Source organism: Oncorhynchus mykiss, chromosome 18 (assembly GCF_013265735.2).
Source record: "Oncorhynchus mykiss isolate Arlee chromosome 18, USDA_OmykA_1.1, whole genome shotgun sequence".
In the NCBI taxonomy this organism is placed as follows: Eukaryota; Metazoa; Chordata; class Actinopteri; order Salmoniformes; family Salmonidae; genus Oncorhynchus; species Oncorhynchus mykiss.
In genome coordinates, this window is record NC_048582.1 from 64,946,543 (window position 1) to 64,973,622 (window position 27,080).

Consider the following 27,080-nt stretch of genomic DNA (forward strand, 5'->3'; position numbering starts at 1 on the left):
GTAACGTTAGCTAGCGAACTGATTGCAACATGTTCAAGTAGGAAGCAAAAGGGGGTTGGACGCATGTTCATTCAGATTACTGGTAAAGTGAACAGTGTAGACTGACTGTAGGCTATTTCGCGCCCAAGAAACTGCTTCCTACCAGGTAAGAACATGCCATAACAGGTTTTCAGTTAGTATATTTCATAGTAGTAGCCTACAATAGTTACTTTCTGATTAGTATCGTGCTTTTAACTAATACTATGCCCTTTTAAATCAATTGAAGTGGGCGCAATCCTCAAGATTGGACAAATCCAGGAAGGAAATTTGACCTCGATAGCCACTGCTGCGTAGTAGGCGACCAAAATGTGGCTCACATTTGGCAGCTAACGTTAGTGTACGGCAGTGGTGGATATCATTTTTACTTTACGATATCTCAGAAATGTATTTGACATAAAATAAAAGACATGCCGTCGTGTAGTTTAGGTAAAATATGGGGTGTCCTTGTCCTTAACAACTCGCTATTCGGTGTTTTTGGGGGGTTGGTTTGGCTAGCATAGCAAGCCAGTCAGCTTGCTAACTGTTGTTAGCTTTTTTTGTTGTTGTTGCAAACATTACTTGGTTAGATTATAAATAAACTAGCTAGTTTCGTGTCAAACAAGTCTGAGCTAAGTGAAAATGTTTTTTGCTTTACAAACCAGTATTTTTGCTATTGACGTTTTTAATGGTCAGTCAAGGAAGCTAACCAGCTAACTAATGTTACCTAGTTACCCCTCACCCTGCTCCACTGACTGTCTCCGGCCACTGATAAAATACCAAAATATTGCTTATTTTATGTCTACTCTCATTATAGAGCTCAGTGTTGGTGCCAGAACTGTTTTGATTAGAGAAATAGGCAGGCATTAGGCCTAGTGCAACATTGACAACGTCTAGATTCAGCCTGTGAGATCAAGTGAATCCTGTTTAGTAAGTAGGTTTGCAGCGCAACATTTGTTGTTCCTTGGACAGGAAATACCACTTTTATAACTGACTACCTACATTAGGCTACATTCCTATTTCATAAAGGTGCTTCTCTGTGTGCTATGAGCAAGTACAAAGATTGATTAATGCCCCTGGACTTAGTCCACATTTTTTTTTGTAGATTATTTAATACATTTTGTACTCAGGCTGTATTCAAAATGTATTAAATAATCTACACACAATACCCCATGATAACAAAGTGAAAACATCTTCTTTTTTTTAACATTTTTGCTAATTTCTTAAATGAAATACTCATTTACATAAGTATTCACACCCCTGAGTCAATACTTTAAAGAAGCAAGCTCTGTCAAATTGATTTATTGATCACTGCTAGACAGCCATTTTCAAGTCTTGCCATAGATTCCCAAGCTGATTTTTAAATCAGAACTGTAATTAGGACACTCCGGAACATTCAATGTCGTCTTGGTAAGCAGCTCCAGTGTAGAGTTGGCCTTGTATTTTAGGCCTTGTGTTTTAGGTTATAGTCCTGCTAAAGGTGAATTCATCTCCCAGTGTCTGTTGGAAACCTGGTTCAGTCTGCTTTTTATCAAGGGTTTTTCCTGTAGCTGTATTCCATTGAATTTTATCCTAAAAAACTCCATAGTCCTTACCGATGACAAGCATACTTATAACATGATGTGGCCCACACAATTTGCCCACTTATCAGGAGAACATCCCTGGTCATTCTGATCTGGCGGACTCACTAAACACAAATGCTTTGCTTAGAAAGGATGTGTTGGAGTGTGACCCTGGCTAGCCGTAAAAATAAATAAATAAATGTGCCGTCTGGAATTTTTTTATCATTCATACTTTTGATACTAAAGTACATTTAAAACCAAATACTTTTAGACTTTTACTTAAGTACTATTTTACTGGGTGACTTTTACTTGAGTCATTAAGGTATCTTTACTTTTACTCAAGTATGAAAATGTAGTAGTTTTTCCACCACTGGCCACCAACATACTTGTGTTGGATTTGACCAAAACATAACTCTGTATGTCTTTGCCACATTGTTTGCAGTGTTACTTAAAAGTGCAATATGCAGAAATCTCACCGCCATTTCCTAGTTGCTACATTTCTAACAGTAAAGTTTGACAAAACCAGCAATCATTGTGTAGTGTATCATTGTAACATCTGAACTGTGGGTTTTATTTATTTTTTTATTTATTTTTTTTGCAGTTTGAAGCTGGTGTACAAAACAGAAAGTAAAAGATGCAATAACAAATCTTAAGCACAGGAAGCATAGAAATAGTGCATATAGAACAGATCTACCGCTTCTTAGACTTGCTTTCTAATGAGAGTGACAGGTGTACAACTCAAATTTCTATGTGAATTTGGTTGGGTCACCCAAAAAGTTAAATATTCTAGCTTTTAAGTGCCTTGTTGCAAACAGGATGCATGTTTTGGAATATTTTTATTCTGTACAGACTTCTTTCTTTTCACTTGGTCATTTAGGTTAGTATTGTGGCATAATTGCAATGTTGTTTTTCCATCCTAAGTTTTCTCATATCAGAACCATTAAACTGTTTTAAAATTCCTGAGCAGTTTCCTTCCTCTCCAGCAACCGAGTTAGAAAGGACTTTCTGTATCTTTGTATTATTTGGGTGTATTGATACACCTTCCAAAGCCTAATAACTTCACCATGCTCAAAGGAATATTCAGTATCCAGCTTTTTATTTTATTTACACATCTACCAATAGATGTCTTTATTTGCGAGGCACTGGAAAACCTCCCTGGTCTTTGTGGTTGAGTCTGTGCTTGAAATATGCTGCTCGATTGAGAGACCTTACAAGTATCTGTATTTGTAGGGTACAGAGATGGGGTAGTTATTAAAATATCATGTTAACTTCTATTATTGTCTATACAACTTTATAATGTGATTTGTTAAACACATTTTTACTCTTGAACTTATTTAGGCTTGCCATAACAAAGGGCTTTGACTACTTATTGAATTTCAGTTTTGCATTTTTTTTAAATGACATTATGGGATATTGTGTGTAGATCAGTGACACGGAATCTCAATGTAATAATCAAGCTGTAACACAAGTAAATGTGGAAAGTAAAGGGGTGTGAATACTTTCTGAAGACACTACATGTAGGCTACCTTACAGTTAACCCCTCTCAAGTATTTGAAAGAATCTTGTTTTCTTAGCGATAGAATAGAAAATGCAGAGCACTTGACCCCTGACACTCTCTCTTGGACCCATTTGGGCATAGTGGTCTCTCTACTGGTAATGGATACATTTTGATAAGTCTTTGGAAACCAGTGCTAGCAATACTAGTGTTGTTGGGAAAAAAAATATTGTATTTCTTCATTCAACATTTTGTTTTGAGTGGTCCGGAGTTTTAGATGAGTTGCTTTACAGTTTAAGAAATGCACTTATATGTGTGTGTGATCTGCAGAGAATAGGAGAAACTCCCCAAATACAGGTGTGCCAAGCTTGTAGCATCATACCCAAGAAGACTCTAGGCTGTAATCGCTGCCAAAGGTGCTTCAACAAAGTACTGAGTAAAGTGTCTGAATACTTACGTAAATGTGATATTTCATGTTTTATATATCCATTTCTAAACCTGTTTTTGCCATGTCATTATGGGGTATTGTGTGTAGATGGATGAGAAGGGTAAAACATTATTTAATCCATTTTAGATTAAGGATATAACGTAACAATGTGGAAAAGGTTAAGGGGTCTGAATGCACTTTAGGTTGTGTCTCTGACATTACCCCCCCCCCCCCCCCCCCCCCCCCCCCCAATGGAGTTTCCACAGGCTGTGTATCTTGTCCGGAATGGTTCTATAGTCTCTCTTCACTCCCCGCCCACATTACCATGCATTATGGGTATGGCTGCAAAATAAAGACAAGCTGTTGCTAAAAGGCATTCTCTCAACTGTCTTGTTATAGATTCTGACATTGTGTAGCTTCTATTTTTAGCCATGTTTTGACTTTTTTTTCTCCACGGGCACTGTGAAGGTCATTTAGTGGGGGGGGGGGGGGGCTTTTGGGGATACTGGCGACTGCGACTGCCGGGGGGTCAAGCAGGCGAGGGCAGTGGGTCTTGTTGACAGGGGACAAGTTGTCAAGTCACTGTTCCAGACCTGAGGTCTCAACAGTTCTAGAAATAGCCTGTGTCCCAAACGGAACCCATTTCTCTATATAGTGCACTACTTTAGGCCAGGGCCCATAGGACTCGGGTGCCATTTGGGACATTGTCAGTCAGTGATGATGAGGTCTCCAGAGGACAAGCCAACAGAGCAGCAGGACCTTCTGGCTTCTGGTTGCTGATAGGCTCCAAGAAATCTCTGGGGGCCACAATTGTGACTGTGTAGAGATGATTTTCCTCATTGTGTCGGACATTTTGTAGTGAGGTTTTTTTTTTTTGACAGTGTGAAATTGTGTTGTAATGCGTTTGTTTATTTGCTAATAACTTTTTCTCACCAGCTAGTTTTAATGTAGATTTGTGTTTAGGCTAATAACTTCCTCATTCTAGGCTCGTCTACTTTTGTCTGCATGCATGAAGTTTGAGCACTATATAAAACACAAATGTTTATACATAAATCACCCCATCCCTCCTGTTGGACAGGTACATCTAGTTGTATATTTAGTTGTCTTTATTTCAAGGATGTCCACTTCCTTGTTCTACCTCACATCATACCCAAACCCCCCCCCCATCAAACGCGATCACGACACGCAGGTTGAAATATCAAAACAAACTCTGAACCAATTATTTTAATTTGAGGACAGGTCGAAAAGCATTAAACATTTATGGCAATTTAGCTAGCTAGCTTGCAGTTGCAAGCTAATTTGTCCTGGGATATAAACATTGAGTTGTTATTTTACCTGAAATGCACAAGGTCCTCTACTCCAGAAATTAATCTACATATAAAAGCTCAACCGACTTGTTTCTAGTCATCTAACCTCCTTTTTTTTCTTTGCTGATTGGCATCTAACTTACATAGTATTACCACGACGACGAGCGACCTCCGTTCATCTTTCAATCACCCGCGTGGGTATACCCACGTGCCATCTCCTCATTGGTTATCTGCTTCGATAAACCAATGAGGAGCTGGGAGAGGCAGGACGTGCACCGCGTTCAGCGTCTCACATAGAAGTATACTCTATTTTAGCGCTTGGCAACGCAGACGCTTGTTGGCACGCGCGATGATTGAATAACATGTATGTGTAAATGTATTTGGCAACACGCACATGACGTGAGCGGTGTGGTCAGCATGTCAGGACCTTTTATATGGTGTCTGGTTCTACTTCTTGGTTCTACCTAAGAGTAGTCTGGGTAGCTGCTAATGGGCTCAAGACTAAGGAGATGATTTTGGACTACAGGAAAAAGAGGGCCGAGCACGCCCCCATTCTCATCGACGGGGCTGCAGGTTGAGAGCTTCAAGTTCCTTGGTGTCCACATCACCAACAAACTAACATGGTCCAAGCACACCATGACAGTCTTGAAGCAGGCATGACAAAACCTATTCCCCCTCAGGAGACTGAAAAGATTTGGCATGAGTCCTCAGATCCTCAAAAGGTTCTACAGCTGCACCATCGAAAGCATCCTGACTGGTTGCATCGCTGCCTGGTATGGCAGCTGCTCGGCCTCCAACCGCAAGGCACTACAGAGGGTTGTGCATACTGCCCAGTACATCACCGGGGCCAAGCTTCCTGCAACACAGGATCTCTATACCAGGTGGTGTCAGTGGAAGGCCCTGAAAATTGTCAGACTCCAGCCACCCTAGTCATAGACTGCTCTCTCTGCTACCACACGGCAAGTGGTACCAGAGTGCCAAGTCTAGGTCCAAGAGACTTCTAAACAGCTTCTACCCCCAAGTCATAAGACTCCTGAACATCTAGTCAAATGGCTACCCAGACTATTCACATTGCCCCCTCCACACCACCACTGTCACTAGGACCTGTAACAGTGGACTGTGTTTTTTTGACATTACCCTTTGCCAAAGTTTTAAAAAGTGTGTTTAGGAGTGCAAGGGCAATTTGAGTTATTGCACACGTGCACTTCAGAGTAGGCGTTCCCTAATGGAAATTAGCAAATTAATGCTTAAACAGGCCAATAGGATCTCACTAGCTTGTGCTTGGCTCTGCCCACCCCCTTGCTTGTTTTGCCCACTAATTAATTTGCTCCCATTGGAAATGACTCTCTGGTCTATCTTGGGTTTGTTTAAAAAAAAAATAACTATCTTTGCTTATATGGTCTCTGTGCTTAGTTTGGTCAACAAACAGGTTGGGTACTGTTACTGTATAAAACACCCAAGTGTATTACCAGTGCATACCAACATCACTCATCCCTCTTGTTGGACAGGTAAACCTCTAGACAGGCCTGACAGTGGAGATGTCTAAAGCGCCAGATGGCCCCGCAAGGACCCGCTCCAGATCAAAGTCCAGGTCCAGGTCTTGCACGCGGTCTCGTTCCAGAAGCCGCTCCCGCTCCAGATCCAGGAAGCACCGCTACAGGTGAAGTTTATAATCACTTCCTTCCTCTAGTGTATGGAGACTTGTCATCAAACCCTGTTTTCCATACATTACTGGGACATATACTTGCCATATATGCCTACCATGAGAATGCTACACATTTTTTGCATTGTAATTTCAGAATGTCCATAATATATCTGGTGCTAATAGTGGAATGATAGTTTCACATTTATGAATTACTCGCCAGTGTTGTGTTTTGGGTGTATTATCTAGTGGAAATCGCACATTTCCTGATTGCTGAAATTCTACATTGTTCACTAGGTTCTTTTTTCCCACAAAGTCAATTAATCTAAATCACTGTGAAATATATTTTCAGTAAATAACACAAATATTGTTTTTACAACTGTTTGTAGCTGGCGGAACAAAAGCAACTTTGGTTTTGGTCCACCAACTTTAAACCGCTGTAAAAGCAATATTTTGTTATTTACTGAAAATATATTTCACAGTGACTTTGTTATTAAAAAAATATTTCGCATTGGGTTTAGATAGTACAATTTTCTACACACTTCAGTGCTTGTTCTCACTGAGCGATTTATGCTAGATAACACAGCTACAAAGTCTGAACAGCTTTCCCAGTTTCATAACTGAAGCAGCTCTGGCTGGAGAAATCAATAGGCCAATATCATAGCCAATTACAACACTGACAGGCAAGTACTAAAAAAAAATCATATCTCTAATTTTGTCAAACTTATGGACGATTCAGTATGTATGTGTGTGTGTATATGTATATATATATATACACACACACACACACACACACAGTGGGGAGAACAAGTATGATACACTGCCGATTTTGCAGTTTTTCCTACTTACAAAGCATGCAGAGGTCTGTAATTTTTATCATACGTACACTTCAACTGTGGGAGACGGAATCTAAAACAAAATCCAGAAAATCACATTGTATTATTTTTAAGTAATTAATTTGCATTTTATTGCATGACATAAGTATTTGATAAATCAGAAAAGCGGAACTTAATATTTGGTACAGAAACCTTACAGAGATCATGTTTCCTGTAGTTCTTGACCAGGTTTGCACACACTGCAGCAGGGATTTTGGCCCACTCCTCTATACAGACCTTCTCCAGATCCTTCACGTTTTGGGGCTGTCGCTGAGCAATACGGACTTTCAGCTCCCTCAAGATTTTCTATTGGGTTCAGGTCTGGAGACTGGCTAGGTCACTCCAGGACCTTGAGATGCTTCTTACGGAGCCACTCCTTAGTTGCCCTGGCTGTGTGTTTTGGGTCGTTGTCATGCTGGAAGACCCAGCCACGACCCATCTTCTTCAATGCTCTTACTAAGGGAAGGAGGTGGCCAAGATCTCTCGATACATGGCCCCATCCATCCTCCCCTCAATACGGTGCAGTTGTCCTGTCCCCTTTGCAGAAAAGCATCTCCAAAGAATGATGACGGCGTAGTGCGTTACAATTTTTTTTCTTTGAGACTGTGGTCCCAGCTCTCTTCAGGTCATTGACCAGGTCCTGGCGTGTAGTTCTAGGCTGATCCCTCAAACTTCCTCATGATCATTGATGCCCCACGAGGTGAGATCTTGCATGGAGCCCCAGACCGAGGGTGATTGACCGTCATCTTGAACTTCTTCCATTTTCTAATAATTGCGCCAACAGTTGTTGCCTTCTCACCAAGCTGCTTGCCTATTGTCCTGTAGCCCATCCCAGCCTTGTGCAGGTCTACAATTTTATCCCTGATGTCCTTACACCCTCTCTGGTCTTGGCCATTGTGGAGAGGTTGGAGTCTGTTTGATTAAGTGTGTGGACAGGTGTCTTTTATACAGGTAATACCTTATACAGGTAATCCAACAGGTGAGTGGAGAACAGGAGGGCTTCTTAAAGAAAAACTAACAGGTCTGTGAGAGCCGGAATTCTTACTGGTTGGTAGGAGATCAAATACTTATGTCATGCAATAAAATGCAAATTAATTACTTAAAAATCATACAATGTGATTTTCTGGATTTTTGTTTTAGATTCCGTCTCTCACAATTTGAAGTGTACATATGATAAAAATGACAGACCTCTACATGCTTTGTAAATAGGAAACACTGTCGATTTTGCAGGTTATCAAATACTTGTTCTCCTCACTGTATATACTACCTTTCAAAAGTTTAGGGTCACTTATAAATGTATTTTTAATTAATTAATTTTTTATTTTGAGTTTTTTTTCTCCATTTAAAATGACATTAAATTGATCAGAAATACAGTGTAGACATTGTTAACGTTGTAAATGACTATTGTTGCTGGAAACGGCTGATTTCTTTTTTAAAGTAATATCTGCATAGGCGTACAGAGGCCCATTATCAGCAACCATCACTCCTCTGTTCCAATGGGACCTTGTGTTAGCTAATTCAAGTTTAACATTTTGAAAGGCTCATTAATCATTAGAAAACCCTTTTGCAATTATGTTAGCACAGATGAAAACTGTTCATATGATTAAAGAAGCAATAAAACTGGCCTCCTTTAGAGTCGTTGAGTATCTGGAGCATCAGCATTTGTGGGTTTAATTACAGACTCAAAATGGCCAGAAACAAATACATTTCTTCTGAACCTAGTCAGTCTATTCTTGTTCAGAGAAATTAAGGCTATTCCATGTGAGAAATTGCCAAGAAACCAAAGATTTCATACAACGCTGTGTACTACTCCCTTCACAGAACAGCGCAAACTGGCCCTAACCAGAATAGAAAGAGTGGGAGGCCCCGGTGCACAACTGAGCAAGAGGACAAGTACATTAGTGTCTAGTTTGAGAAACAGACGCCTCTCAAATCAAATGTATTTATATAGTCCTTCGTACATCAGCTGATATCTCAAAGTGCTGTACAGAAACCCAGCCTAAAACCCCAAACAGCAAACAATGCAGGTGTAGAAGCACGGTGGCTAGGAAAAATTCCCTAGAAAGGCAAAAACCTAGAGAGGAACCAGGCTATGAGGGGTGGCCAGTCCTCTTCTGGCTGTGCCGGGTGGAGATCATAACAGAACGTGCCCAAGATGTTCAAATGTTCATAAATGACCAGCATGGTCAAATAATAATAATCACAGTAGTTGTCGAGGGTGCAACAAGTCAGCACCTCAGGAGTAAATGTCAGTTGGCTTTTCATAGCCGATCATTGAGAGTATCTCTACCGCTCTTGCTGTCTCTAGAGAGTGGAAAACAGCAGGTCTGGGACAGGTAGCACGTCCCATGAACAGGTCAGGGTTCCATAGCCGCAGGCAGAACAGTTAAAACTGTAGTAGCAGCACGGCCAGGTGGACTGGGGACAGCAAGGAGTCATCATGCCAGGTAGTCCTGAGGCATGGTCCTAGGGCTCAGGTCCTCCTCCGAAAGAAAGAGAGAATTAGAGAGAGCATACTTAAATTCACACAGGACACCGGATAAGACAGGAGAAGTACTCCAGATATTCCACACTGACCCTAGCCCCCCGACACACAAACTACTGCAGCATAAATACTAGAGGCTGAGACAGGAGGGGTCAGGAGACACTGTGGCCCCATCCGATGATACCCCCGGACAGGGCCAAACAGGAAGGATTTAACCCCACCCACTTTGCCAAAGCACAGCCCCCACACCATGAGCGGGATATCTTCAACCACCAACTTACTATCCTGAGACAAGGCCGAGTATAGCCCACAAAGATCTCCACCACGGCACAACCTAAGGGGGGGGCGCCAACCCAGACAGAAAGATCACATCAGTGACTCAACCCACTCAAGTGACGCACCCCTCCTAGGGACGGCATGAAAGAGCACCAGTTTTAACCCCTGTAATAGGGTTAGAGGCAGAGAATCCCAGTGGAGAGAGGGGAACCGGCCAGGCAGAGACAGCAAGGGTGGTTCGTTGCTCCAGAGCCTTTCCTTTCACCTTCACACTCCTGGGCCAGACTACACTCAATCATATGACCTACTGAAGAGATGAGTCTTCAGTAAAGACTTAAAGGTTGAGACCGAGTCTGCGTCTCTCACATGGGTAGGCAGACCATTCCATAAAAATGGAGCTCTATATGAGAAAGCCCTGCCTACAGCTGTTTGCTTAGAAATTCTAGGGACAAGTCCTCAACTAGCAGCTTCATTAAATAGTACCCGCGAAACACCAGTCTCAACGTCAACAGTGAAGATGCTGGCCTTCTAGAAAGAGTTGCAAAGAAAAAGCCATATCTCAGACTGGCCAATAAAAAGATAAGATTAAGGTGTGCAAAAGAACAGACACTGGACAGGAACTCTGCCTAGAAGGCCAGCATCCCGGAGTCGCCTCTTCACTGTTGACGTTGAGACTGGTGTTTTGCGGGTACTATTCAATGAAGCTGCCAGTCATTTTGTTACAAATTTAACCAGAACTTTGCATAATGCACATTCACAAATAATGGCTAACTTCTTGTAGCAGGCATTATAGAAAATGAACAGGGGTCTCATTTAAACAATCTCCCAAGCTCAAGTCCACGTTGCTAGTGAGTAGCCAGCTAATCTTAATATTTCAAGTTTAGCCTACTTGCATCTATTTCCTAGGTAACAAGGTAAAACAGTTAAATTGTTAAGAACACACCCCTCTGTCTGTCTCCAGCTGTTTGAACAGCATGCTAGCCCGTGGACTTTTAACATGTTGAAAGCAAGTGGCCTACCTTATTTCTCAGAATGAGAACGAGTTGCCAATTCCTTATTCAAATGCATTTTTTTTCATGCTTATTGCACGTTTAAACAGCTATTATAACAGTATTTAGCCAAAATGCTGATAGTGGTACCGCAGTGCCATGTGTGACAAACTGAGCATTAATTTTCAGGAATCATCATACTCTTGTAGTAGTAGTGTCTGCTCTGTGCACAATTTGAGGAGTTGAGACATGAAAGCGTGTCGGTAGAAAGCTTAACTTCTTTCTCCATTGTGGTGATCATATGAACCATTCTGTTGGACCAAACCTCAAATGCAAATAGCGATTTGAAGCCGATTGTCAGAGGAAGATGTGACCTCTCACCTTTGTTGTGAGTGCCGGGGGGGGGGGGGGGGGGGGGGGGGTGAGCGTGAGCAGAGAGGAAGAGGCGACGTGACATGTTTCACCCTCACAAAAATAAACCCTATGCATTTCTGTGGACTTATTCTGGACAGAAGCTTGTCGCCTGCGGTGACATGAGCATCCAATATAATTATTTGTGTGTCCGTTTTCGGGAAGTTTGTCTTGCATAAGCACTACATCACCAATGGGTGCATAAATACATGCATAAGTCACAAGCAATAACTACAGCAGACAACACATGGATACAGTCCGCAATTCAGTGTGGGAATGAAGGATTTCTCTGCCTCTATCGGCGGCCTGGCGGTAGGAGCTGGTCCTGGTTCAGTGGATGCTTCGTCATTCTCGGCGGCCTGGCGGTAGGAGCTGGTCCTGGTTCAGTGGATGCTTCGTCATTCTATTCTAATTTCTGGTGTAAATTGGACGGTCCACACAGCACAGAGGGAGCAAAGCTAACAAGACCAAAAAGATAACATGAGAACAACGAACATAAATGCTCATAAAAATAACAACCAGGATTCATGCAATATAACAGTTAGGCATTGCGATCAAAATCATACATTCAAATGAATACGATATATCGCCCAGCCCTAAGTAATACTGTGACATAATTTTAGCACTATGGACATTTTCTGAAATGACAATGTAAAAATAAATTAAATCCTGTGTTGCACCTTTTTAAGATATACTATTGGTACACTGTTGAGTAAAAGGTTCATTGTTATCCTTTTTCTTTGCTAGGATAAAAATGTAACTTCGTATTTATGATGGGGTTAAAATGGCCGCCTCTTAACCAGAAAACACATTTTATATTATACATTTTATATTATACAATCTATTTCCCATCAGTCTTCTGTTTTGAACTGAGACAGAAGGAACTAATGCACCTACATAACATGCAGTCAGTGACCCATAAGTTTTATTCATTATTGAATATTATTATCTTTTTGTTACATCATCTTAAGATGAGTGAGTCATCATTTGGGTCAGTTCTTTGCCCTGGAGAAGGGAGGTCAAACAGCATTCAGTACTTTGTGCGTCTGTAATGACTTCCATGAGGAATTATGGGCCCAGTGTTGGTTACATCTCAACTTTGTTATATGACTGAGCATTTACATTTTTTTTTTTTTTTAATGATTGGCTATTGTAAAAGTGTGTTTTTGCCATACAATGGCTTGATATCAGGATGCTCGGGACCTCTTTCGGTGAAATTATTTTATTTAAAATTTGTTTTACCTTTTTATTTAACTAGGCAAGTCAGTTAAGAACAAATTCTTATTTTCAATGACGGCCTAGGAACAGTGGGTTAACTGCCTTGTTCAGGGGCAGAACAACAGATGTTTACCTTGTCAGCTCGGGGGGTTGATCTTGCAGCCTTCCAGTCCAACGCTCTAACCACTAGGCTACCTGCCGCCCCAATGCACAAGACAAGTGCCGTACATAATAAATGACTTGTCCAAAAGGAAAGTAATGGCTGGAAGTGCTTTCACAAAGAGAGAGACGTGTCAGAAGGAGAGGAAGTGTTGCCTAGCCAGGTCAAACACCCTCTTCCCACTCCCTCCTCCTACAGGGATTAGAGTAGAAATGCTTTCCCATTTTGGTCCAACTCTTTCCACTGCTCCAGTCCCTCCACTCACACACTTGTCAGATAAAGGGAGTCCCTCACTAACTACTGTGAGTACGCTATGTAGCTCACTGCTCCCAGACTCTTTCAATGAAAAAGCTCAAGAGGTAAGTGGATGGGGGATTTTATACACTGGATTTGGCTGTTTTTCCCACTGCGGTACATGGGTAGAAACCAATATCCTGTTCACTGGCTGTCTGGGTTGTCCTTCTAAAATGTGCCTGCTACTTTGCATTTTCCTGGATTTGTAGGAGTAGTGTGCCGATGTACTATGGGGACGCTACTTTCACTGTAAGTTATTTTTCTGCTTCACATTATTTCCATGGATTTAAGCACCGATGTTAGAATCCTTTATATGTGGTGGAGGTAATAGTCTTCATGTCTAAAACCTCCAGCATTTAACCAAATACATTGGCTAAGTCTTCATTTGTTGGTTTAGAATGTCACAGGATAAGCAGTATAAACACGTATTCCATATGGTACCTGATTGGGGATTTCTCCTTCTCTGTCCGTCACGTTACTCAAAGGGCACCTTGAAGTGAAGTTGTTTGAATGTTGCGTGTCTTCAGAGGGAAAAGGTTGGAGGAGGATCCTGGCTGCGTTGGTCCCTGGCTGTGTTTTTAATAGGCGCTAGTGTGTGGTTTAGTAGCTCCTCCAAGTGGACAGAATACTCTAACGCAGTCCCTCCGTCCCATCCACTGGGACCACTGCCAGTTAACAAACCGACGCTGTAGGTTATTTAGCCTGACAGTCTGTTCTCTCTGAGTGAATTGTCTGGAGAATGAAAAAGGGCACACCTGAGTTGGCGAGGTGCAGGCTGCCGAAACAAAACCCTTTTATTATTTTACTCTGACTGTATACTCCTACTCAGTCCAACTTAACCAGACAGGGTTGTTTCAAGGTGTACATATGTTTACTGTTTTTGTAATGTTTAGGCAACCTTCTGAAAAGTGATACCAACATTGACTTGGCTACACAGTATCTTTAACAGACTTCTCTCCTAGCTCTAGGTCACGGTCCCGCTCCAGATCTCACTCTCCGTCCCACGGCAGGAACTATCCCACCAGAGACTACCAGAACAACCGGGGTTACCAGAGGGGCTACAACCGTGGCTTCCGCAGACCCTTTTACTTCCGCGGTAGAACCCGGGGCTTCTACCCTCGCCAGGGTTACCAGAGAGGAGGTAACAGCTATGGCTACAGAGCCAACAACTGGCAGGGGGGGGGCTACCGGGACGGGCCGCCCCACGACCAGGACCACCACGGTCCTCACAGCCCCAGGAGAGGGAGATCTCGGTCCCGCACGCCCCGGAAACGCTCCGGCAGCCGCAGCCACTCCCGGTCTCGATACTCCGACCGTTCGTCCTCCAGGGGTTCCCGACGGTCCCGGCGGCACCACAGCTCCTCTTCCCGCTCCTCTTCCCCGCGGTATCGCCGCAGCAGCCCCGGCTCAGGGAAGCCTGGCTCTAAAGATGTAAAGGACAAGACCACACCAGCAGAGGCCAAGGAGGAGAGGGGAGGGGCTGGGGAGCAGGTAGGAGGACCAGGGGGAGAAGGCAGCAGTCATGATAAGGCCTCTGCTGGGAAATGGCAGGGTCTGAGTGACTATAACAACAGCCCCAAATGCAGCAGTCCGGCTGTTGGTGCCAAACAGGGGAAGTCGGACCCCAAAGGGTCATTGTGGAGAACCATGGGTAGCACTGGCAGTGTTCCCTCTACCAAGAGCCCACCAGGCTCCACCAAGGCCGGGCCGACTGCCTCCACCAGTGGGTTTGGTTTCTTTGGCAAGGAGGATCCCACCAGAGCAGACGATAAGACTGCTATTTCCTCTGCTTTCAAAAAGTATGTTCCCCTTTTACTTTTTTCTTTCCAGTTTGTGATTGTTCAGTCTGCACAGCTACAGTAGATTTAAAATAATGGATGCCATTGCCACTTCTCAATTTAAATGCATATAAGAAAATTGAAAAAGTCACTGCTGTTGTCCTCTGCATTTTTTTTATTATACCCTTATTTTACTGGGTAAGTTGACAGAGAACACATTTACAGCAACAACATGGAGAATAGTTACGGGGGGGGATGACTCAATTGGAAGCGGGGGATGATTAGGTGGCCATGATGGTATGAGGGTCAGGTTGGGAATTTAGCCAGGACACCAGGGTTAACAACCCTACAATAAGTGCCATGGGCGCTTTAGTAACCATAGAGAGTCAGGACACCACCAAATCACTGCCGTGGAGCATTGGAATATGTTTGGGGGGGACCAGAGGAAAGAGTGCCTCCTACTGGCCCTCCAGCACCCCTTCCAGCAGCATGATATCCCTCTAATTTAAAAGGTGATGGTTAAGTAAGTATCATTATTACAATATGAGTCCTGGTCAGTCTATTGTAAGTGTTCATTGTCATTCCCTGGTATTGTCAGTCTTCTGTGGTTGTGTAGTCTTGTTTCATTAGATCATCCATCATTCTACCACGTGATGAAATGTCTTTCATTTTAATATCAACGCCCTGTTAGAAAATCTGGATTCTGTAACGATAATAGATTTGAATCAACATTCTCCTTTGTATAACACAATGTAAAGGTCCATATGCTTCTCTGTCTGATTGCCCAGGTTCTTGGCAGAAAACAAGAACAAAAAGCAGCAGCAGCAGCAGGCGGCAGCAGAGTGGGAGAATGGTCAGGACGCCGACAGCAGAGAGAAAGGGAACAGCAAGATTGGAGGAGGCCTTTTCAACATAACAGCAGCCTCCTTCAGCTCCAAGGCCGATAAGTCTCTGCCCTTCCTGGAAAGAGCCGAAGAGGCCTTCCTCAAGTCTCAGGCTGCTGAAAGAGCGGAGGAGGAGGTGGTCAAGCCCAAAGGAGCCACCCTGACAACACGGGATGTGTTTGGGAAGTGGGAAGACGAGCCCCATTACTACCCCCCAGGGAAGGACGAGGAGAGACGGAGAGACACGGCCGAAGACGTGGATGAAGACCTGGAGCACATGGAAGAGGAGCTTTACCGCAGCCGCAAGCAGGCCTCCAAGAAAGAAGAGAAGTCCAAGAGGAAGGAGAAGAAGAAGGAGAAGAGCAACAGGAGGAGTCCATCTCCCGTCAGCGCAGCAGTGCCCCCTAGGGGTTCAGGCAGCGGGGAGAAGGACAGGCCCCTAGCCCTGTTCCCCATCAATAGGTTGGAGTCACACCTACCCCGGTCCTCTGGGAAGAGGGAGGGCTTGGAGCACAGTATCAACACATTTGATGAAATGCCCAGGTAAGCAGCATCACCAATGGTGTCCATCAACAGACTGTTTGGATGGTTAATAGTTTCTGAAACTGGCCTAGTTCTTAACTTCTTGGCGCACCCATCCCGTTACCGGGATCATTTTCGTCAACATCCGCTGAATTGCAGAGCGCCAAATTCAAGTTAAATTACTGAAAATATTACATTTTCATGAAATTACAAGTGGAATATACCAAAACACAGTTTATCTTGTTGTTAATCCACCTGGCATGTCAGATTTCAAAAAAGCTTTACAGAGAAAGCAAACCAAGCGTTTATGTAAGGACATCTCTCTCAGCAGACAAAACATTACAAACAGCTAGCAGCAAATTAGATTGGTCACGAAAGTCAGAAAAGCAATAAAATGAATCGCTTGCCTTTGATGATCTTCAAATGTTTGCACTCACTAGACTCCCAGTTACACAATAAATGTTCCTTTTGTTCGATAAAGATTATTTTTATATCCAAAAACCTCCATTTGGTTGGCGCGTTTTGTTTTTGTAATCCACAGGCTCATGCAGGTCACGACGGGCATACGAAAATTCCAAATAGTATCCGTAAAGTTCGTAGAAACATGTCAAACGTTTTTTTTATAATCTATCCTCAGGTTGTTTTTACAATAAATAATCGATATTTCAACCGGACCGTAGCTTTTTCAATAGGAAGAGGAATAGAAAAGGTCTGCTCCATGCTGCTCGCGCAAAACTCTGGGGACACTCAGCTATACACTGACACGATGTGATCATTCTCGCTCATTTGAAACTATGTCTAAAGACTGTTCACACCTTGTGGAAGCTATAGGGAAAGGAATCTGGTTGATATCCCTTTAAATGGAGGATAGGCATGCAACAGAGGTTTCAAAATAAGAGGCACTTCCTGGTTGGATTTTCTGTTATACTCACAGACAATATTTTGACAATTTTGGAAACTTTAGAGTGTTTCTATACTAATCTATATGGATATTCTAGCTTCTGGGCCTGAGAAATAGGCAGTTTCACTTGGGCATGTTTTTCATCCAAACATCAAAATACTGCCCCCCTAGTCTCAAAAAGTTAACTGCGTATAGTTTTGGATATGATCGAGGGGTTAACATTTTTTATGGACCTCTGTCACGGTCTTGAACACAACAGTTTCAGCTTGTCTTTCTCTTCTCAGCTCCTCTGGAAGTCTGACTAAGGAGCGTGGTTTGTCCAGGGATCTGGTGCATCCCAGTAAGAAAGATCCCGGACAGTTCCGCTCCATTTTCCAACACATACAGGCTGCTCAACTCCAACGCAGCCCCTCCGAGCTGTTTGCGCAGCATATTGTCACCATTGTGCACTACATAAAAGGTAAGCGCTGCTTATGGTTGACCGTATTACCGGTCACGAGTCATGACGGAAGTCAGATTCCACGTGATCGTTTAGTCACGGTAATTAGGCTTCTCCAAGCTCTGATACTGCTGATGGTCAATAGTAGCCTACCAAATTTTGCTAACTGTCTGGTACTCAGCACTCTACGGTCCCTCTAATCCCTCTGACATCAATGCAAATGTCATCAAACACTTCATGACAGCATGAGCTCATGTTGTGCAACATTTCTATAGGCTATGCAATTGAGAAAACAGAGTGATGGCCTGAAGTGTTCCATCAGCTTTCTATAAACTTTGCCTACTATATTTTTCTCAACTTTCCTAATATTAACCTCATTGCTTATATTTACAACAGGAGGCTTTTATATATTTACAACCTGGCTGGCTTGAAAATGAACCACGGAAAAGCACCCTCCATTTGCTATGCATAGTGGTCAAAAAATAGTAAAAAATTAAGAAAAACCCTGGAATGAGTAGATGTCGACACTTTTGACTGGTACTGTATTTTAATTAACACTCAATTACCGTGAGATCAGCAGTTATATACTTGACAATCACCGTCTGACAAAATGCTATGACTGCCACAGCCCTACTCTGACCCACAGTAACCACTCGGTGAATGAAGTCAGTGATAGCAGATCTATGGGTTGATTATTAAAACGGGCGGAATCCCAAATGGCACATTATTCCCTTTTTATAGTGCACTATAATGGGGCATAGTGTTCCATTTGGGACTCACGCAGGGTATTTATTGGTTACCATGACGTTGTCTGTGGCTTCGGATACTGACGAGGACACGGCCGTGGGGCTTGGATTTGGAATGATCAGTAGTTCCATGGAGTGTTGACTCACTAGTCCTTTTGTAGGATTTGACGTAATTCCGGCATTGTGAGAACATTTTCAAGTATAAAAAAGATGAGCTGACGCACCTCTGACGTTTGTAGAGGTGCTGACTAACGGAGGAGGGTGAACTGCATACAAATGAAGGGAAGTCACGCTGTGCTCCCAACAGTTTAATGGATACACCTAACCACTGTTTCAGCACACTCAGTGTGCGACATTCTTTAAGTCCTTTATGAATTTAAACAATTGTCTGAGTTGGAGACGTCCACGGACTAAGAAAGGTTGTCTGTGCCTTCAGATTGGTATTCAAACCCCTTGATTTATACCACATGTTGTTACAGCCTGAATTAAAAATTTATTAAATATACATTTTTAAATCTCACTCATCTATACACTATAACCCCATAATGACAGTGTAGATGTGTTAAGAATTTATAAAAAATTCAATACAGAAATGTCTAATTTGCATAAGCATTCACACCCATGAGTCATTACTTTGTAGAAGCACCTTTTGGCAGCGATTACAGCTTTGAGTATGCCTGTATCAGCGTTGTTCATCTATATTTGGGGGTTTTCTTCCTTGCAGATTTTCTCATGCTCTGTTAAGGTAGCTGGGGAGAGGCGGTGAACAACCAAGTATTTCCAATGGGATTCAAGTCTGTGCTTTGGCTGGGCCACTCAGACTTTCACATTCTTGTTCTGAAGCCATTCCAGCATTGCTTTGGCTGTATGCTTGAGGTCCATGTGTGGATGGAACGTACATCTTCGCTCCCCAATCTAATGTCGTTTGCTCTCTGAAGCAGGTTCTCATCAAGGATGTGCCTGTATTTGGCTCCATTCATTGTTCCCTCTATCCTTAGCAGTCTCCCAGTCCCTGCCTCTCTAAAGCACCTCCATAGCATGATGCTGCTGCCACCACCATGCTTCATTTTAGGAATGGTGTTAGACGGGTGATGAGCTGTGCCTGGTTTTCTCCAGACATAGTGCTTTGCATTCAGGATCTTTTACCTTATGCTCTTGAGTCTTTCACATGCCTTTTTCTCAGGAGTGGCTTCCATCAGGCTACTCTCCCATAAATCCCAGATTGTTGTCCTTCTGGCAGCTTCTCCCATCTCACCTCCCCGACCAAGGTCACCTCCCAGTTGCTCAGTTAGGTCGGACGGCCAGCTCAAGGCAGAGTCTGGGTAGTTCCGTATTGTTTCAGTTTCCCCAAAGATGGAGGACCACTGTGCTCTTGGAAACATTCACTGTAGACATTGTTTTATAGTCTGCAGACAGTTCCTTGGACTTCATGGTATAGTTTTGGCTCTGACATGCACTGTCAACAGTGGGACTAGATAGATAGAAACATCTGTCTATATGTATATATCTAAATCGTGTCCAAACAATTAAAATGGCCACAGGTGGACTTCAATCAAGTTGTAGCGACGGCTCAAGGATGACCGAAGGAAATTGCACCTGAGTGTCAAAGCAAAGAGGGTGTGAATACTTATGTCAATGTATGTAAATGATGTAAATTAGATGCATGCGTTTTGATTTTTCAATCAATTTGCAAAAATGTCAACATGTTTTCACTTTGTCATTAATGGGGTGTTGTGTCTAGATCAATTTAATTCATTTTGAATTCAGGCTGCGACACAACAAAATGGGGAATAAGTCGAGGAGTATGAATACTCTCTGAAGGCCACTGTATGTAAATATTGTCTGCGTTAGTGGTGTCCAAATATAAACATTTGTATCTGTCCTTCAGCACAACATTTCAGCTCTTCAGGCATGACTTTAAGTGAGCGATTTGCCATGTACCAAAGAAAAGCCGCTGAGATGGAAATGATTAAACAAAGGAAGAGTCCAGAAATCCACCGGTAAGTCATTCTCAACCAACATTGTAGAAAATACAGATAACTGCCAAAATAAAGGAAACCCTTGAGTAAATGAGGAATACAAAGTATATTGAAAGCAGGTGCTTCCACACAGCTCTGGTTCCTGAGTTAATTGAGCAATTAACGTCCCATCACGCTTAGGGTCATGTATAAAAATGCCTATGCCTTCATAGGATGACAATGCACCCATCCGCAGGGCACGAGTGGTCACCTGAATGTTTTGATGAGCATGAAAACGATTTGAACAATATGACATGGTCGTCTCAGTCACTAGATTTCAACCCAAATAAATACTTACGGGACATTCTGGTGCGGCGCCTGAGACATTGTTTTCCACCACCATCAACAAAACACCAAATTATGATATTTCTCATGTATCATCCCTCCAATATCAAATGTATTTATATAGCCCTTCTTACATCAGCTGATATCTTAAAGTGCTGTACAGAAACTCAGCCTAAAACCCCAAACAATGCAGGTGTAGAAGCACGGTGGCTAGGAAAACTCCCTAGAAAGGAAGAACCCTAGAGGGGAACCAGGCTATGAGGGGTGGCCAGTCCTCTTCTGGCTGTGCCGGGTGGAGATTATAACAGAACATGGCCAAGATGTTCAAATGTTCATAAATGACCAGAATGGTCAAATAATAATAATCACAGTAGTTGTCGAGGGTGCAGCAAGTCAGCACCTCAGGAGTAAATGTCAGTTGGCTTTTCATAGCCAATCATTGAGAGTATCTCTACCTCTCTTGCTGTCTCTAGAGAGTTGAAAACAGCAGGTCTGGGACGGGTAGCACGTCCGGTGAACAGGTCAGGGTTCCATAGCCGCAGGCAGAACAGTTTGAAACTGGAGCAGCAGCACGGCCAGGTGGACTGGGGACAGCGAGGAGTCGTCATGCCAGGTAGTCCTGAGGCATGGTCCTAGGGCTCAGGTCCTCCGAGAGAATTAGAGAGCATACTTAAATTTACACAGGACACCGGATAAGACAGGAGAAGTACTCCAGATATAACAAACTGACCCTAGCCCCCCGACACAAGCTACTGCAGCATAAATACTGGAAGCTGAGACAGGAGGGGTCAGGAGACACTGTGGCCCCATCCAATGATACCCCCGGACAAGGCCAAACAGGAAGGATATAACCCCACCCACTTTGCCAAAGCACAGCCCCCCACACCACGAGAGGGATATCTTCAACCACCAACTTACCATCCTGAGACAAGGCCGAGTATAGCCCACAAAGATCTCCGCCACAGCACAACCCAAGGGGGGGCGCCAACCCAGACAGGAAGATCACATCAGTGACTCAACCCACTCAAGTGACACACCACTCCTAGGGATGGCATGGCAGAGCACCAGTGACACAGCCCCTGTAATAGGGTTAGAGGCAGAGAATCCCAGTGGAAAGAGGGGAACCGGCCAGGCAGAGACAGCAAGGGTGGTTCGTTGCTCCAGAGCCTTTCCGTTCACCTTCACACCCCTGGGCCAGACTACACTCAATCATATGACCTACTGAAGAGATGAGTCTTCATTAAAGACTTAAAGGTTGAGACCGAGTCTGCGTCTCTCACATGGGTAGGCAGACCGTTCCATAAAAATGGAGCTCTATAGGAGAAAGCCCTGCCTCCATCCAGCTGTTTGCTTAGAAGTTCTAGGCACAATTAGGAGGCCTGTGTCTTGTGACCGTAGCGTACATGTAGGTATGTACGGCAGAACCAAATCAGAAAGATGGGTAGGCGCAAACCCATGTAATGCTTTGTAGGTCAGCAGTAAAAAGCAATTCTGGTTTGTGGCCCAATTCCATGTTAAGACACTTTGTTGGTCTTGTCTTATTTTGCCAGTTACTTGTAGGTCTGCCTTTTGACTGACATTATGAGATTTATTTAACACAAATCAAACATTCCATGTGGATTTATAAAGTTGTGCGTGTCGCTGTTACTCCAAAATAGTTTTGAGAAATATTGAATATTCTTTTGAGACCGTTGTGTGACCAGTACACACGTTTTAGTGAAGCTGTATCCAACCGTCCTTTTTGTTTTGTGTCCCCCTCCCAGGAGAATCGATGTCTCCCCCAGTGCTTTTACCAGACACTCTCACCTGCTTGAGGAGCTGGAGGACTGCAGCTACAAGGTGAACGGCCTCTTTTGGCATTTGAAGTAAAACAGGGGATTTGAGACGATCCAAACAAAGCAGCAGTGTTCAGCTTTGTGCTTTTCTTTTAAAGGAGATAAGAGTCTAAATCAAAAAGAGCCCAGTTGTGTTTTGTAATGCCAAGCGAGCCCCCCCCGAGCCTAAGAGATCATATGGTTATTGAGCTGTTATGTACGTACATACGTACCCACCCAAGCAAAGGCTAACAGGAAGTGACTTAAGATGCTGTGTCCAAGCATCTCAAGGGACCCTAAAGCAATGCCGTTGTAAGTATTTTTCTCAAAGCAAAATGTGTTCAAGTTCAGTACAAATGATTTGTGTTTTTGAAAATCTTATCTTTTTAAAAGCTGCTGTTTTTACTATGAGGTGTGTAGATGTCTTGTCTGTAAATGTGTGTCTGTTACTTGGCCAAGTTACTCCAGTTTAATAGAAGCCTGAGAAGATTAACTTAGTTTCCATTAACACACATTATACTTTAGTACATACAAAATACTTTGATATAGAACATTCTAGTTATTGGAACGAAAAGCTGTTCACATCAAGTTGGCCTTATATCTCAGGAGGGCTGCGTTTTGTGTCATCAGCAGATGGGCTCCAAAACTACATCTGTTTAACAAGTTCTGTCTTTTTTTAAAACTTTTGTACGTGAAAAGACATCATTACTTCATTATATTTCGTCCGTTGATAAAGTTAATAAGTGGTGGGATGGTAAATTAGAAGTTGTGTTGGCCGAAGCGAAAGCGATCACTAACATAGACAACACTTGTATATCATCTACACAGGATCGGGGTAGAACAGCGAAAACAGACCCAATGGACCTGCGTCTGGATATAGAGCGCCGTAAAAGGTTTTCTGGGAAGGAGCAACGGGACGGGGGCAAGGGCTCCCAAGGACCCAGCCAAGAGAGGTCCTCAGAGAAATCTTCCAAACGCCACAAGAAATCAAAGTAGGCTTATTATATCTTAATGTAAAAATCACCTCCCTATAGTCTCTTCCCATTGTCTTACGTCAGACAGGCCGATGAGCCGGTAGCGTTAGAATGAAGCCATCTGCCTGAAGACAATGTTTTCATCCTTTTAAATTGTGTCTTTGATTAAAATGTAGTGAGACAAGCTATATGTGACACATTTTCACCCTTTATCCATGATTTCCTGTTTTGCACTCCCAACTATAGAGGCAGTCAAAATGGAGACTAATTCAGATTTGCTCTTTATCCTTCACTCTCAGAAAAAACAAGAAGAATCGTGATCGCTCTCCGTCCTCCTCCTCCTCTTCCTCCTCCTCTGCCTCTCCCTTCAGAGGAGGGTTCAGAGGTAAAGATCACATGATGGGGGAGGAGATGGAGCATATGGACCAGGGCTACAGTAAGCCTCGCTTCGGGTCCCGTGACTATGAGGGCCAGATGGATAGGGGTCCCCCCCGCGACTATGAGGGCCCCATGGATAGGGGTCCCCCCCGTGACTATGAGGGCCCCATGGATAGGGGCCGAGGACGTGGAAGTGGTGGAGGATTTGTAAGTTCTGCTCTCTGTGCGGTGTATTCTACTGTTACACCTAGCCCAACTGCACAATTGGAATGTGATTGATTGTCTTGTAATATACATCAGTGACATTCAAAAACACAACACTCCGACAATAGGCCTGATTCCTCTTTTCTCCACAGCCAACTGAGAGCTCCTAGTGTTCTCTCTCATTCCCTCCCTCTCTCCCCCTCCCGCTTTCTCTCCCCTACTCTTTCTCCCTCGTTCTTTCCCCCCTATAGCTGTCTTTTTCACTCTCCCACTCTCTCTCCCACAGCAAAACTGACCCAAGATCGGTGTCTGGGGCTGTAGAGTAAAGTTGCCCATAGTCTGACCAAGTTTGTTCTGGTGGTTTCAGCTTCCCAGAGTAAGAGGAGGAGGAAGGGGCTGGAATAGAGGCAATTACCAAGGTAACACAAGCAGCAATGGCAACCCCCCTCCTAATATGAACGCCGCCCCCCCAGAGCGCCCTCCAGATGAGGACTGGGACCCAGAGTACACCCCCAAGAGCAGGAAATACTACTTTGTGAGTTTCACCACTTCCTGTTTTAGCACACATTATTTCTTTGTCTGAAATGGCACCCTTTTCCTTTTTTTATAGTACACTACATGTGACCAGTGATGATCTTGATTTGAATATGGAAACCTGGTCTTAATTGTGTTTCAGTATTGTGATCGTTGATCTTCTTAGCACTCAGGGCCATTAATAGAACATGAATACTGCTGGTGCAGTGGTTGTTTTCACTGACCTCTCTCTGGCCATCCACCTTACAGCATGATGACCGTGAGGATGAGAAGACATGGCTAGATAGCTGTGGCCGAGGGGTCTTTCCCCACAGCAGGGGTCGCTTCATCTACCGCAAGGGGGGCAGAAGCCCCAACAAGTGGACTCATGACATGTTCCAGACTGGCGAGGAAGGGGGCGGGAACAAGGAGGAGGAGCACCACAAAGAGTTGGACCAAAAAGACGACAACCAGGCCGCCGTAGACCCCTCAGCTTCCTCCAAACTGTAGTAGAGGACTAGGCCCTGTTACTTCTCTTGCTCCTCCTCCTCTATCCTCTTGCTCCTCCTCACCCATCTTCTACCACCAGAGCTTTCTGTCCATTTGTGAGAGGTCATCTGATCCTCTGAAATCATCTCTGTGTAGGCTATAGGAGCCTGCACACAGTCACATCAGAATGTACATGATACACTGGTCTTTGTATTGTTGAGACAGTGCCACTTTCAGTAAGTTGTGAAAGATGTTGAATTGAACTTGAGTTAAGAGCAATACTTTTTTTTACATTTTTTTTTATTACTTCCAGTAATTTGTTTCTGTTTCTGAGTGTTTAATTACTACCAGTAATTTGTCTATGTTTATCTGTCTGTATTTGCTTATTTGTTTTGCGAACAGCTGACTGGTTTTCAGTTGTTTTCTGGGTCTGCAATGGCGATGGTATTGCAGCTACATTGATTTAAAACTTCAAGGACAAATTATTTTCCCTCTTAAGACATTGAAATGACATGCATTTGTGCCTTAAAGTTTATATTCATACATGGTGATATATGTGCATTGCTCTAATGTTGTGCAAATGTTCTGCTGTACTAGCTAACGTAAGCCTTTAGCTAAACAGGTGTTTTGGGCAATGATACGTTTCTGAGGGTATTTGCGTAACCATTTGGACTCGAACTTCCCCCACCCCATTGGACCAACCTACTGTGGGTACTGAGAACTCCCCACCCCATTGGACCAACCTACTGTGGGTACTGAGAACTCCCCACCCCATTGGACCAACCTACTGTGGGTACTGAGAACTCCCCACCCCATTGGACCAACCTACCGTGGGTACTGAGAACTCCCCACCCCATTGGACCAACCTACTGTGGGTACTGAGAACTCCCCATTAGTTTCTCACATTGTCCCATTTGAGAATTCTTCATCATATCCTAAGCATTTTCATTACCGCCAATACTTCTGCTCTCCTATGTTTTGGGGGGGGTTGAGGTTTTGTATGTGGTGCCCCCCCCCCTGTTGATACTGGATGTTCTTCTGTTTTTAAAGCAAGGAGTTTCACTGTGTAAAATGAAAGGACTGTGACAAAAAATAGTTTGTTTCAGAGTAAATTAAAAAGTAAGTAAAAAAAAAAAGTATATTGTTATTGGGGCCTTTATCTTTGGAGATAAGTGTTTAAATAGGATACTGTATGTTTTAATAACATTTTTGAAAATGGATCAGTTTATGGGCTTGTCGGAGTCCTTCAGTAATGTTCTTTATCAAAAGGTAAACTTGGACTGTTGAGGTTTATGGCATAAGAAGTAGAGAACATTTCCCTGTATGTGGCAAGTACTGTCAAAGTATAATTGTTGGTGGCGTTTGAACAGGTGAGTAGGGTTTAGTGAGGTACTGGGCTGCTTTGTTTGGCCTATCCAGACTGTCCTGTACTGTAGGACTGTGATTTAATTTTTTTTTATTTTTTATGCTACATTTGAAACCGATGCTAACATTTTCTTTTACTTCAGCTTTGAACTACTCTTAAATGTTCAATAAATACGTGCTCCGGTTCGCTTGAATTGTTTTTGTCAATTATTGCGTTTTCCTTCAGTACTTCTCATGTAAAGTTTTGTTAGTTTTCCACATTCTTTAAGCTTGACCTGTGAAATCAAACCCCTGATGAAAAGTCATTGGATCTAGTATTAACGTTTGGGATTTGGGTATTTAAGCCCTTTTATCAGATGAACTTGTGGTTACCATTTTTATGTCTGCTTCCAAGTGTAAAGGAAGTTGGCGGCAGTTTCACAAGCTAATGCTAACAGCGTTCTCTGTTCCAACACACTTTTAGTACTTATTGTAAAATTACCTATTTGAAATTCACGACAGGCACACAAAATGATTGTGTATTAAATTATTTCCACACTGCATTTTGTGGGTATTACACAATTTATATATTAAATGAATTCCAATTGGTTGTGGCTAATGTTAGCTAAGCTTGG

The 27,080-nt window shown here is 43.1% G+C and overlaps 1 protein-coding gene across 3 annotated transcripts; it reads left to right on the forward strand.

The window, feature by feature from the left end:
• On the forward strand, positions 1 to 26,660 carry LOC110496693 (thyroid hormone receptor-associated protein 3). Of its 3 annotated transcripts, XM_036953513.1 has the most exons (12): positions 1 to 145; positions 6,315 to 6,466; positions 14,119 to 14,955; positions 15,723 to 16,361; positions 17,526 to 17,701; positions 20,315 to 20,426; positions 22,493 to 22,568; positions 23,372 to 23,535; positions 23,817 to 23,976; positions 24,013 to 24,102; positions 24,467 to 24,634; positions 24,883 to 26,660. In XM_036953513.1, exons 2-12 carry the CDS (start codon positions 6,345 to 6,347, stop codon positions 25,120 to 25,122), a joined length of 2,784 nt encoding a protein of 927 aa, XP_036809408.1. In that variant the 5' UTR covers positions 1 to 145; positions 6,315 to 6,344; the 3' UTR covers positions 25,123 to 26,660. The 3 variants fall into 3 exon arrangements, with proteins under 3 accessions (XP_036809408.1, XP_021428401.2, XP_021428402.2); XM_021572726.2 differs by having other exon boundaries at positions 23,817 to 24,102; XM_021572727.2 differs by lacking the exons at positions 1 to 145; positions 6,315 to 6,466 and adding an exon at positions 12,851 to 13,221 and having other exon boundaries at positions 23,817 to 24,102.
• The last annotated feature ends 420 nt before the right edge of the window (positions 26,661 to 27,080 follow it).